This window comes from Quercus suber, unplaced genomic scaffold (genome assembly GCF_002906115.3).
Source record: "Quercus suber isolate HL8 unplaced genomic scaffold, Cork oak 2.0 scaffold_1161, whole genome shotgun sequence".
NCBI classification, from domain to species: domain Eukaryota; kingdom Viridiplantae; phylum Streptophyta; class Magnoliopsida; order Fagales; family Fagaceae; genus Quercus; species Quercus suber.
In genome coordinates, this window is record NW_027070561.1 from 53,902 (window position 1) to 68,475 (window position 14,574).

General features: G+C 31.3%; 1 protein-coding gene and 1 pseudogene across 1 annotated transcript; both read right to left on the minus strand.

Moving 5' to 3' along the window:
* Positions 1-321: 321 nt before the first annotated feature.
* On the minus strand, positions 322-2,346 carry LOC112030586 (chitinase-like protein 1). The gene is made up of 3 exons (XM_024063262.2): positions 1,874-2,346; positions 1,357-1,519; positions 322-995 (listed from the first exon to the last, which is right to left on the minus strand). The coding sequence occupies exons 1-3, from the start codon at positions 2,343-2,345 to the stop codon at positions 587-589; spliced, it is 1,044 nt and encodes a 347-aa protein (XP_023919030.2). The 5' UTR covers position 2,346; the 3' UTR covers positions 322-586.
* A 4,998-nt stretch (positions 2,347-7,344) lies between these two features.
* LOC112006416 (chitinase-like protein 1) overlaps positions 7,345-14,574 on the minus strand; it is a 12,138-nt pseudogene continuing 4,908 nt past the window's right edge.

Sequence of the window (14,574 nt, forward strand, 5' to 3'; positions counted from 1 at the left end):
AATTGTGTGTACTATTTTGTGGATTTGAAAATTATTGATAATTTTAGGTTGAACCCCTAGAAAAATAATTTATGACTTTACTAGAACTGAGATTTGAACCAAAGACACGTGACACTATAAAATATCTCACTAACATTGACTTATCACTTAAGACCCTCAAAAAAAAATAAAAAATAAAAAAAAAAATAAAAAAAAGCCCTCAAGTATGTTACAGTTATAGACCAACATAAATGCTCATTTTTTGTACGTTATGCTTGATATAAACAAAGGAGGCAAAAAAGAGGGATACATTCCAAGATTTTACTAATAACATACATATTATACAATCCACTCTAAATAATTACACAATAACAATAACCAAAACAAAAATATTTCAAAGGTTAAATAACACTAGCAAAAGGCAGCTGCCAATCCATACAAACTTTTATTGTCTAAGCAAGTTTAGCTTCACACAAAAACATACAAGCAGATTATAAAAGCTCTTACTCCTTCATGTTTGAACTTTTCCTTCGGTTACTTAGTATATATGTTCGTAGAACCATATTAATGCATTACTTTATAAAGAAAAGGATTAGTTAAAGAAAGATCAAGGAGACGAGGAAGGGGTTGGATTGAAAGCAACTTGCTCAGCACAACTGAGCACTTCATGAGGCCCTGCTTCTTCACGACCAACACCCATAAGATCAAGGTAATATAGGTAATGGGATATGATGTTGTTCATGAACTCATTATCACCTTGACCACAAACAAGGTCTCCATAAAGCACATTTATGGTAGCTCCAAAACCAGAAACTCGCTTGGCGAGAGAGTCATTCTTTGTGGGTTTCCAGTAGCCAGTAAAGACATCATGTGCTGAAGGTTGATGCTCCATAATTGGTGTCATCCACCTCCAAATTGCAACTTGGAAGCTAAGGGTAGCATTTTGTTCAATGTATTCTGGATGGTTCAACAAATCCACCTTTAGATCTTTACTGGCTTCTCCATAATTGTAGTTCCTATTAAAAGCATCAATAAAGAAAGTTTGGATTGTGGCATGCAACAATGAATTGATCAATAATAAAATCTTCTCTGATAGGAAACAAAAGATACATACAAATATTAGGGTAATATAAAAAGTAGGCTGCACATTTCTTTTTTCAATACTTAATTACTTGAATTTCATTTGAAGAATGCATGACTTATGTACTCTTATTTGAATTATGCTAGAAAAGGTACTCATTTTGATGTTTTATTAACTACTAAACATAAAAATTCTATAGAAATTTCAACTTGAGATTAAATTGAATAATATAAGACGAGAAAATAATTCAAATGCATAAATATAAAGACTGTTAGCGTTATAGAAAAGATACATACCAATAAATAGGCAAAGCACCCCGGCCATAGTATGCAACTCCAGGAGCACAGGGATAAATGTTTTTGTCATGCTCATCACAATAAGTATTTGAGTTGGAATTCATTTCCTTATTATAGCATAAACCCCATTCTAATGGCTCCTTACTGGCCACTTTATTTCCACCTGAAAAAAAGTATCATCCAGTTTTACTTTGTACAGCAAGTGAGCGAACAAAGGGCCATTGACCATAGCTCATTTTTAATTTTAATTACGCAAACAATTCTTCAATAGGATAATTAGTAAAAAGAGATTTAATCATATCTTAAGATTTATTCAAATTGAAAAAGATCCAATCCAATCAGTCCATAGAACTACAATAAAATGAGTCTTCAAAGTTCAAACACAGTATGATCAAACCTCAACAAAATTTAAACCCTCACATATTAAATCAAAACCAGACAAGAAAGAAGTCCTTCCTCTCACACACAAATAAACCCAAATTAAAATTTCCCTAGACAGAAACTATGAAGTACTCACAGGAGGTTCTGGTGCCAACATGGGCAAGAAAAGCTGCGACTTCTTTGGTTCCAAAGAAGGTGGAGTTGATGTAGGTAGTACCAAAGCCATAGGGCTGGTAGTGAGCAGAGGCAGCGATAAAAGAGCGGTAGTCCCAAAATCCCTTTGCATGGGCCTCAAGGGAGTCCCGGTTTGAGAACAAGTTCTCAAACTGGTCGTTCTGGAAATAGTCATTGATGACCCCATCACAGCATTGTACTGGTTTATGCGTGTTGCAGTTAGTACAGCTCCTTCCCTCAAGATTTCGATTATATGGATTTGGGCACGAAGCAAGACACGCAACACACGGCGGCTTATTTGGATTTAAAGCTTCATTTATAGGGCGTGGAGACCCAGCTGCAGCTGCAGAGTGAACACGACTGACAAGCACAGATAATATCAATGCCTTTGTCAAGATTACAGAACATTTATACTCCATTTTTGCACGTAACATTAACAAAAAGGGGTGGAGTTTGGAGAGAGGTGTGTACCTTCCCTATATATTTATACTTGGTCTGGGTGCATGTGAAAGAAGGAAAAGTAAAGAAAAGATAATCAAGTGAAGTGCACGCAACGGTGCAAGTCATCTGTCGGGAGCCTTTTCACAAAAAGTATTGATCGAATGGATAAATATTCACTGGCTTTATCTGAATTCACCTTCAAAATCACTTTCTCTACCAATAAAAATTAACTTGGCATCTTGTTATTGTGACGAAAGTTTGTGTGAACGTAGAATTGTTTCTCCGAAAAGGAATATAAGTAAACACGTGAATCATATATATGCGATACAATAAAAACTAGGCATCTTGTTATAGTGACATTATTAATAGAAAATATTTAAATAAAACAATCCCAAGTAATTATTTCAATACATATGCTTAATATTTACATGAACATTATTTAATCCAAGTCGCATGGCATCATTTTATTTTACATAGGGTTTGCTTTAGTTTTGAGACAAGCTTTAAAGTATAAATTGAAATTATAATTTATTCAAAAATTAATTAATTACAAAAAGTGAGAAGAAGAAGATGAAGGTTATGGTGGGGTTTGGATACCAAGTTTGCGTTTCTGCCATTGCACGTTTTGCATGCTTTTTTTTTTTTTTTTTTTTACAGCATTCATGAACGTGATTACACTGTGTAGGGGACAAAGTTACTGTTCATGCACTGTAACAATACTATTCACGAGACTCACAATCACTTTATTTAGAAAAAAAAATATTAAAAATGGGTCTCACGGCACTATTTACACATTTAAAAATTATTTTGCTACAGTATTTTAAATTTTCAATTTCAGCAAAAATAAGTTGTATCCAAACAAATCCAATATATTTATATTTTTTTTTTATCAAAGATTTGGGGATGGTAAACATTTTAATTAAAAGTGGTTTGATGCTTTCCAGTGGGGCACAAAAAGAAAGTGGAATTGGTATATTCACATGACATCACTGCCATGCGTACTTGACTGATCATGCAACAACCATTAACGTGTATTGCAAATATCAAATGACTTTTTTTTTTTCTACAATTATTTTATGAGTAATGTTAAGATCGCAATATTTTCACAACAGAGTATAAGTGATGAGTTATTATTAGTTTTAATTTGAACTTAATTCATTGATATTATTTTTTTACCCACTAATAATAATTTGACATTTAGGAATTATGTTGAAATTGTTGTGAATATAGCATTACTTTCAAAAAATTAATTTAGGGTTACAAAAACTTTCATAATTTTTATTTGGAATTTTCATTTTTTATCATGATTGATATAACTTGTTTTAATTGATACATAACAAAAATGATGTTAGTGATACATCCATATAAAAAAGACATTTTAATAACAATTTATAATATTAAATACCGAATATTGCCTTTTATGTAGCTAATAATATTTTTTTGGCCAAAATGCTAAACTCACTTTCTAAGTTTTACAATTTTTTATTTCAATCCTCTAAACTTGGGTTTCGTCATTTCAGTCCTCCAAGATTCATTTTTTCTTAATTAAGTCTTCCATTAACCATCCATTAGCTACTGCCGTTAAAATTAAAATTAAAAATTATTATTTTTAATTTTAAGAAAACTTTTATTTTAAAAAAAAAATCCAGAAATTAGATGAAGAAAGGGCATCTTATTTTAGGCGCAACAAGATATGTATCTACTTGCTCAATCAGAAAACAACTGTTGTTCCTTGCTCCACCTGACCAATGTCACCATTGGGAAGGGTGATGTAGAGCTGGCAGCAAATGTCCTTCCCCTTGAGGTTTTTGTGGCTGAATCATACTACTCCAAGTAGTATCTAGATGGTTTCAAGTGGCTTTCTCAATTCATTTAGTAGTAGTAGATGCGGTATCTTAGGCATCAGATTCACATAGCAATTTTCTCACGGTGAGGTTGTCAATTTGATTGTTGATTTTCCTCCTTCAATCGCTTAGTTAATGATTTGTGCAATATGATGATATGTGATTGCAATTTAAATTTCTTATTTACTCTCAAGCACTCACTCTCTATACAAAGTAAAAGTGAATAACATAAACCCCATGATAATGTGAACACTACAAAAAACGCGGGTTATAGCTGCGTTTTTTTTAGCCGCGTTTACAAAAAACGCGGCTATAGCTAACATATAGCCGCGTTTCTAAGAAACGCGGCTAAAGCCTCAACCTATAGCTGCGTTTCTCAAAAACGCGGCTATAGCCAACCTATGGCTGGGTTTTTTAAACGCGGCTATAGGCCCAGCTGAATAATTTTTTTAGCCACGTTTAAAAACGCGGCTATTAAAAACGCAGCTATAGGCTATAGCCGTGTTTTTTTGGGCTATAGCTGCGTTTTTTAAACGCGGCTATAGACCCCTTTTTTTGTAGTGGAACATTTTACTCTCAAGCACTGGATTACAATTTAAATTTCTTCTCCAAATACTCAAAAAATTAAATTCACGTGCTAAGCAAAATAATATATATATATATATATATTAAAAATAATAATAATAAATGAAAGAAACACTCAAAATTCAAATTTGTTGATTTTTTCAGTAAACAAACAAACCAAACATTTTTTTTTAATTTTAATTATTATCAATTAAGGATTGTATTTTTTAGTATAATAAAAAAGGGAAAAAATATATTTAATCATACACCAATGTTGATTATTTAATTCACATCAGAAAAAAAAATTATCAAAAAAAATATTGCACGTTATAGTTATAATTATTTAATCTAACAAATTAATCATTGACCAATGTTGCAAGTCCATTTTCAAATAGGGGTAAAATTCGTTTATTTAAAAATATTTAATCATTTTCTCTCATTTCCATCTTAATTTTTAAAACATCCAAACAAGAGAAATGACTAATTACTTCCCTCTCCCTTAATTTTAAAAACATCCAAACAAGTTGGGGGATAATCATTCTCCTCTACTTTCCTTCCTATCTAAACTTCCAAACAGGCCTTTAGTTTTCAAGCATGCTCTATTTTCACAAGGTGGCTTTTGGCTCGAAGAAAACTTGGGACAATTAACAAGAACTAATAATATCAATGCCACTGTCAAGAGAGGTCTATACTCCATTTTTTGCATTGTAACAATGAATATATTAACAAGGCTGGTGGAGTTTGAACTTTGAAGAGAGATATGTACCTTCCTATATACTGGGTGCTGGGAGAAGGAAAGGTAAACAAAATATAGTCAAGTCAAGTGCAACTGTGAAAGTCATCTTTCGCGTGTGTTTTTACTTTCTTCTTTACTTTACTTTACTTTAAATTTTTTTTTTTTTTTTTTTCCTTATACTGAAGAGGTTCTTCTTCCCTTTACCGAATTGATAAGTTTTTACAGATTTCATACTTTTTTGCACTTCGCGATGAAAGTTTGTGCGACTTAGAATTATTGCTCCAAAAGGAAAAGGAATAAAGTTAAATGGAGGACTCGGGGATTGTTGGTCTATATGTGTCTGCCAGTATATTTCATTCACATTGGATTGATGCTGTGGGACACAAAGAGAAAGATCAATTTGAGCTTCCTTTAATTTAAGGAAAATAATTCTGTTTATACACTTAACACGTGACATTCTTTACAATTACCGGGCATGCAAGTAATATCTACAGACATAATATTTTCACTATTTTTTTTTCCCATAATTGGTTCATGGTTTTTTGTGATCTAAGCATGATAAAAATTATAATTTTTTTTGAAGACTATGAAAATGATATTAATGATATAGCATGATAAAAATGATGTTGGTTTAATCACAATATAAACCTTATTAACAATTATAAAAAATATTGTGTCACTAATTAATACATGCATATTTAGCTTATGTTTGATAACAATTTTTGTTTTCTATTATCAAAAACTTGTTTTTGTAAATTTAAAGAAAAAAAATTCTTGTATTTTGAAATAAAAAACATGTTTAGTTAATTGAAATTAAAAAAAAAAAAAAATATATATATATATATATATAGATTTTTTTGAAGGAAAAAAATAGGAAATACTAAAATATATGTAACAGGGTTGAGGAGATTCTTCAAAAATTAGTTTGGAGGAATGCTTTGTCCAGTCAGCTTCTACCATGGAACTACTGCTTCATCTTGGCTTGACCTAATGCCCTTATTATGAAACATCCGATTGGACTAATTGTGCGGCCCAATCCAAAAATTCAAAAGATGGACTTTACTAAGCTCAGATCAATTAACCACATAAAGTGGACTCTCCTATTTCCAATGAAAGGATGACCTTAGAACAGGATTTAGGCCCAAATCTAGTAAAAAATTCACCATGGAAGAGGAGTCTGAGAACTTTTCTGACTTCCAATTGCTTCCACAGAAGAAAATTTTCAAAATTAAAATTAATATAATCCGTCCAACAATTGATTATGTAACAAGAAAGACTAAATCAGTTAATCATATTATCAATTAAAATGATGTTACCGTAATTTGGATAAATAATTTTATTATTAATTTTGCACTTCAAAAGGTGAGAAAAATATATTTCAAATAAAACATTATATCTCAAATTGTATCAAGTTGATCTAGGAATCTGAGAAGTTTCATTAACAACATATTTCTTTCATTTTTGTTAATCTTAGTCCAGAATAAATGCACATTTTTTATGTACGTAATGCTTGTTAAAAAAAAAAAAAAATGGAAGCGCAAAAATGAGATATTCCAAGATTTCACAACTAAAATGCATATATACAAGCCTAGAAACTTTTATATACAATCCACAATAAATAGTTAAAAATATTAAGAACTTGAAAATAAAAATTATATCTCAATAGCCGCACAACACTAGCAAATGGCAGTTACAAATTAATCACTAAATAAAAAATCTTTGACCTTCAAGCAAGTATAGCCTCACACGGAGACACACACATAGTTTATACATACAATTACTCTCCCTTAATGTTTGATCATTTCCTTTTGTTACTTGATAGGTTCAGAGAACCTTATAATTGCACCTCCTTAAAAAAATGATTAGTTCAACAAAGGCAAACTATCCATCAAAACCAAACAAAGCTCAAGGAGATGAGGAAAAAGATGGATTGAAAGCAACTTGCTTAGCACAACTAAGCACTTCTTGAGGCCCAGCTTCTTCTCTGCCAACACGCATAAGATCAAGGTAATATAGGTAATGGGAGATAATGTTGTTCATGGACTCATTATCACCATGACCACAAACAAGATCTCCGTAAAGCACATTCATGGTAGTACCAAATCCAGAAACTCGCTGGCCTAGAGTGTCATTTTTGGTGGGTGTACAGGTGCCAAGAAAGACATCATGTGCTGGAGGCTGATGTTTCTTTATTGGCATCATCCACCTCCAAATCGCAACTTGGAAGGCTAAGGTAGCATTTTTGCTCAATGTATTCTGGATGGTTTAATAAATCCACCTTCAAATCTTTACCCGCTTTTCCATAATTGTAGTTCCTGTTGAAAGCATAAGTAAACAAAAAATTTTGAATTGACGCATGCAATATGAATTGATCTGCACTAAATTCGTTTGAAGAATGCATCACTTAGATACTCATATTTGAATTATGCTAGAAAATATCTCATTTTGGTGTATTTCTTAATAGATAAGCATAAATCTTTGAACGAAATTTCAACTTTGGATAAAATTAATCGAGATAAGATGATAAAATAATTCAGATGCAAAGATATACATGATGTATGATCAATGTTAGTGTAAATGATAAAGTAGATACTAATAGATAGGTAGAGCACCACGACCAAAGTATGCAACTCCAGGAGCACATGAATAAGCTTTTTTGTAATGCTTATCACAATAATTCGAATTGAAATTCATTTCCTTGTTATAGCATGAACCCCATGCTAATTGATCCATGGTAGCCAATTTATTTCCACCTGAAAAACAACAACAAAAAAGCATCCACTTTTACTTTGCATGGATATGTTGTGCTCCAAATTAGTTTAGTTCCAACTTAAATTGTTTTTTGGAGAAAATGAATTTAGTTAAATCACTATATGATTAGACTCACTTACAAGCCAACACTTTTCATTCATTTGGTGAAAATACAATATAAATTTTTTAGGTTAAATTACAAAGCTAATCCTCCAATTATTGAATAAAGTTCAATTTGATCCTTATACTATTAATTCTATCAATTTAGTCACTCAACTTTAAAATTAAGTCAACTTCATACTTTGGTCTAATGTATGTTTAAATATTAACATAATTAAGAGTTGAAATTGATTTGATTTAAAAAAAAAAAAAAAAAAANTTTTCACAAGGTGGCTTTTGGCTCGAAGAAAACTTGGGACAATTAACAAGAACTAATAATATCAATGCCACTGTCAAGAGAGGTCTATACTCCATTTTTTGCATTGTAACAATGAATATATTAACAAGGCTGGTGGAGTTTGAACTTTGAAGAGAGATATGTACCTTCCTATATACTGGGTGCTGGGAGAAGGAAAGGTAAACAAAATATAGTCAAGTCAAGTGCAACTGTGAAAGTCATCTTTCGCGTGTGTTTTTACTTTCTTCTTTACTTTACTTTACTTTAAATTTTTTTTTTTTTTTTTTTCCTTATACTGAAGAGGTTCTTCTTCCCTTTACCGAATTGATAAGTTTTTACAGATTTCATACTTTTTTGCACTTCGCGATGAAAGTTTGTGCGACTTAGAATTATTGCTCCAAAAGGAAAAGGAATAAAGTTAAATGGAGGACTCGGGGATTGTTGGTCTATATGTGTCTGCCAGTATATTTCATTCACATTGGATTGATGCTGTGGGACACAAAGAGAAAGATCAATTTGAGCTTCCTTTAATTTAAGGAAAATAATTCTGTTTATACACTTAACACGTGACATTCTTTACAATTACCGGGCATGCAAGTAATATCTACAGACATAATATTTTCACTATTTTTTTTTCCCATAATTGGTTCATGGTTTTTTGTGATCTAAGCATGATAAAAATTATAATTTTTTTTGAAGACTATGAAAATGATATTAATGATATAGCATGATAAAAATGATGTTGGTTTAATCACAATATAAACCTTATTAACAATTATAAAAAATATTGTGTCACTAATTAATACATGCATATTTAGCTTATGTTTGATAACAATTTTTGTTTTCTATTATCAAAAACTTGTTTTTGTAAATTTAAAGAAAAAAAATTCTTGTATTTTGAAATAAAAAACATGTTTAGTTAATTGAAATTAAAAAAAAAAAAAAATATATATATATATATATATAGATTTTTTTGAAGGAAAAAAATAGGAAATACTAAAATATGTTGTTACTAGAATTTGAATTCTAATGATAACTTATTAAATGAGACGGATTCATTAATTCAAATGTGTGTTTTCATTAACTTTTGAAAATAGAAACTGAAAATAATATTTTGCATATTTCAGTTTCCTTCACAAATTAAGTTTTAAGAACAGTTTTTGTTTTTTGTCTATTTTGGGTTATCAAACAAGTGTTTTAATCTAAAAAATAGAAAATTGTTTTTTGAAATAAAAATAAAGAAAAAAACTGTTACCAAACATATCCTTATAATGTGATTAACCAACAATAATACATCCATAACACATTTATCAATAATACATGCATATTTATATTAAAAAAAATCATAAGCATCTATCTTTTAAAAGAAAAAAAAAATGGTAAATGTATATTATAAATATCAGCCCATTTCCATACATGCGTAATATTTATAATAATTAAAAAAAATTCAAAATAAAACCTGTAGGGACTCAGTTTGGATTGAACCCATAGTACGAACGAGTTTTCAGTCCAACAAGCCCAAACAATAAATTTGTAGAGAATGGGTTGAAGGTTTAGGTGCTGGCCGTCGTTCACCAAGCATGAACCATTTTTCCTTAAAAAATGCTTATACTGTTTACAACCGGGGGTGCTCCTCGGCCCATGGCCGAGGAGCCCTTTTTCTTCTGGCCTTTTCCTTCTTTTCCCCCCTGCTTTACTTTACTCGCTTTTCTTATATAGTCTTCATCATCCTATCTCGTTCTTCCATCTGTTGATCATCTATTCGCATTTCTTTTGATTGCCCATCCCATCAGAGGTCTTATCAGCACTCAAGTGGTTCACTCTGATCAACGTTGCCCTGCTAAGGGGTTGTATCACCATTAATGCGGCCAGAGGGGTTAGGTGAATGCATTAAGTGTGGAGGTGACAGCTTGCCCTGGGCTTGTCCCTTCCGAAATCATCCTTGGCATGCCGAGGACAAAGAGGTCCTCGCCTGGACCCGAAAAAGATGCTTTCCCCAATTTAGCCTCGGATGGTCAGTCTTCCTCGGCATGGGCCTTGGTCCTACTACACGATGGGCTGAGGCTATTAGGCCCATGGACCCCACAATAGCCCCTCAAAACCCTGCTGTACGTTCCCTCGGACGGGGAGGAGAGTTTTGATATCTACGGGCCCTCTAGACGCATCGCCCCACTTCGGTCCGCGATAATACTGGCGACCTTTCGACTGCCCGATGTGCGTTTTTGGCATTTCAAGACTTAACGTGTGCCCACATTAAATTTTGGCGGCACCACGTCTCCCACTTTCAACGGTGTGATGGTAATCGTTCGGTGGAGATTTCCTGCTTTTATGGGCAGGCGGTTACATTTTGGGAGAACCTAAGGGGGAGTATAAGTACCTGTTTGAACCGCCTGGTTTTCTCATTTTCGCGCTTACGACCATTGATGTGTATGATTTGAATTTGGTTCAACTTGCGCACTACCTGAAGAGAATCGTCATATTTCTGTAAGTCTTCTTCTTCCGGGGACTCCAAATTTTTCTTGATTCTATTCCTTCTTTTCTTCTTTTAGAATCTTTAGTCGTCCTTGGGGAATGGGTAAGTTTAAGAAGTTGGTTGAGTCCGACGAGATGATGAACAAGTTCATTGTTGACTATGGAATACCCAATAATGTGAGTTTGAAGTACTGTGAAGAAGGGGAGTGGTAACTTAAGAGGAGAGAGGGTGAAGTCGAGATCCCGATAGTCGCTTTCGTAGAGGGAGGGATGAGAATCCCTATGAGGCCAGTGACTCTCAATTACCTTAGGCATTTCCGCCTAACTCCTACCCAATGTGCCGTGAACGTATTTAGAATATTAGGGTGTGTAGATACCTTGAATGAGAAAATGGGGCTGAGACTGATTCACCATGATGTGAACTGGTGCTACAACCTTCATCATCTTAGGCGTAAGACTACTATATGAAGACGAGGGACGATAGGGTCCGACTCATCCAATGTCTTCCTAATTCTAATAAGGGGTTGACTCAAGATTTCCTTATAATGTCGAGGGAGTGGCACAATGGCTTTCATTGCCCAACGGTAGAGGGGAGCCAGACATGAATAAGCTTTTTTGTAATGCTCATCACAATAATTCGAATTGAAATTCATTTCCTTGTTATAGCATGAACCCCATGCTAATTGATCCATGGTAGCCAATTTATTTCCACCTGAAAAACAACAACAAAAAAGCATCCACTTTTACTTTGCATGGATATGTTGTGCTCCAAATTAGTTTAGTTCCAACTTAAATTGTTTTTTGGAGAAAATGAATTTAGTTAAATCACTATATGATTAGACTCACTTACAAGCCGACACTTTCATTCATTTGGTGAAAATACAATATAAATTTTTTAGGTTAAATTACGAAGCTAATCCTCCAATTATTGAATAAAGTTCAATTTGATCCTTATACTATTAATTCTATCAATTTAGTCACTCAACCTTAAAATTAAGTCAACTTCATACTTTGGTCTAATGTATGTTTAAATATTAACATAATTAAGAGTTGAAATTGTTTTGATTTAAAAAAAAAAATACATTTTCTGTAATAATCTTCTAATATGTGTTCTATTATCCTCATTAAATTTTAAATGAAGAGAATATTCAAGGATGAAGTAAATTCGATTTCAAATTTTTTGTAATAGATTTTGAAAGTTGAGGAATTAAATTTGCACAATTAATCTTTGAAAAACTAAATTAATACAATTGAGGGACCAAATTGAATTTTACCCTATAGTTGAAAAACCAAATTAGTGATTAAACATTTTTTTATAAGATTTGTTTTCAGTTAAACCATTTTAATCAAATAAAGTTATACAAAGCCCAAATTATAAACAATAACATCAGTACATAAGAGATTAAATAACTAAATGATATATAAGAATTAAAACATTAAAATCCATTTCCAACTTCATCAAATTAAAACTTGCTTTTTGATATATATTAAGAGGATTTAGAAAGTTAGTTATGCATTTAAAAAATATCAAAAATACCTCTAATCTAATTAGATAATCCTTATTCTTAAAAAATAAAAAATGGGGGTTAAAATTGTAATTCAACAAAATTCCAAAAAAAAAAAACTACTAGAAAAACTTTTTCTCTAAAATTAGCACTCTCTTTATTTAAATATATCTCATGCACATTTATTACAAATTTTTTTTTTCTAAAAACTAGCATACACTCCTAAATTTTAGTTTCTTAAAAATTTCTTCTTATGTAACCTCACTGATAATAAATAAAATTCAAAAAAACTGAAAATTTACATTAAATTCAAAATATAAAAGAGTATTATCGCACGTGTGTAATGCATGTGATGAGCTAGTGTGTGTGTATATATATATATATATATATAACACCAATTAAACGATTAATGGTGATGACTGGAAAAAGGTCTGTAACTTCACTATATATTTAAGAGACTATCAGAAGTTGCTGCCTATCAACTTAGAACTGTAGTGGCTGCTGAAAGAAGGAAAAGGAAAGATAGTGAAAATCATAAATTATTTATTTATTTTTGTCACTTTACTAACCTAATTATAATCTCTTTATCCTTTTGGCACTTTTATCTAATCAATAAAGACACTACCTTTTGAATAAAAAAACAAAATGTTTTCTTTTTCTTTTTCTTTTTCTTTTTTTATAGTAAATTTGATTATGCTTTTTTTGACTATACCATATCTACAATGGGTCCATCCATTTATGAATTTATCATAAATTAATATATAAATATTGATAATTGGATAATGGCAATTTAGAGGATAGAGTAAAAACGATTATTTGGGATGACATGAAATTTATGGTATAGATATGCTTAATTTATAAACTAACTTGACTTCCTTTTGGACCCTGAGTCCTCACTTCAGAATGTTTAACTTTTGTAGATTCTTTTTTACTTGAAAATGATATAAGTTGTTTCTAAAAAAAAAAAAATGATATAATTAGTTAAAAACACGTGAATTTTGCATTCTAAAATGGGCATATGACTTTTTTTTAAGGATCCAAGAAGAAGTTGATATCTTCGTGGAAATACTCTTGTGTGAAACCTATACCACTTGTTACTAATGGGACCCCTAGGACTACATCTATGTTCAAGGTTTTCTTCAAGCAGCACTAGACTCAATGATATTTACTACTCTGCTCGCCCAGTTAGGTTCGTAATGGTATTTATGAAACCAACCACCCAATCACTAATAACCACTGTATCTTCCTCTTACAAACCCAAACCCTTACTGAGATATATCTTCCAAACCCCAAACATTGCTTTGTTTTCTTCCCCAGACTTTGTTGTGCTTTCTTTATGTTGAAGATATTTAATGAGTTTATGGTTTAAGTTTGAATAGTTTATGACCACTAGTTCCTAACAGTAATGACTTTATAGTTTGAGTTGAAATAGTTTTGAAATTGTAAGATTTAATTTTGTTTTATATTAATAATTCAATAATTATAACAAGAGAGGAGAGGTTTAAACAGTAAACATTTATATAGAAACTGGTTTATAACTCCATGCATATGCATGGAAATACTTAAAATATACACATCAAGAAGCATAGTATAATAATCTTATATATATAATTTAAATATTATTGATAGTCATTCTTACTTTTTAAAAAGACTTGTAAGAATATTATTAGATAGAAAATGTAATTTTTCCATTTTAAATATTTTTATATTAATTAATTCTAAACTTTTTGATTTTTATATACAATAGCTCATTTGAATGGATATTTATGATATGAACCCACATTTGATTACAAAATTAAGAAATAAAACTCTCTCTAAAAATAAATAATTTAGGACACATGATGCGAAATTGAACTTCAATTGTAGAATCTAATTAGATTTTCTCTAAACTTTACCTATTATATATATATATATATATATAATTTTTTTGCCAAATGAATTGTTTTTAGTTAT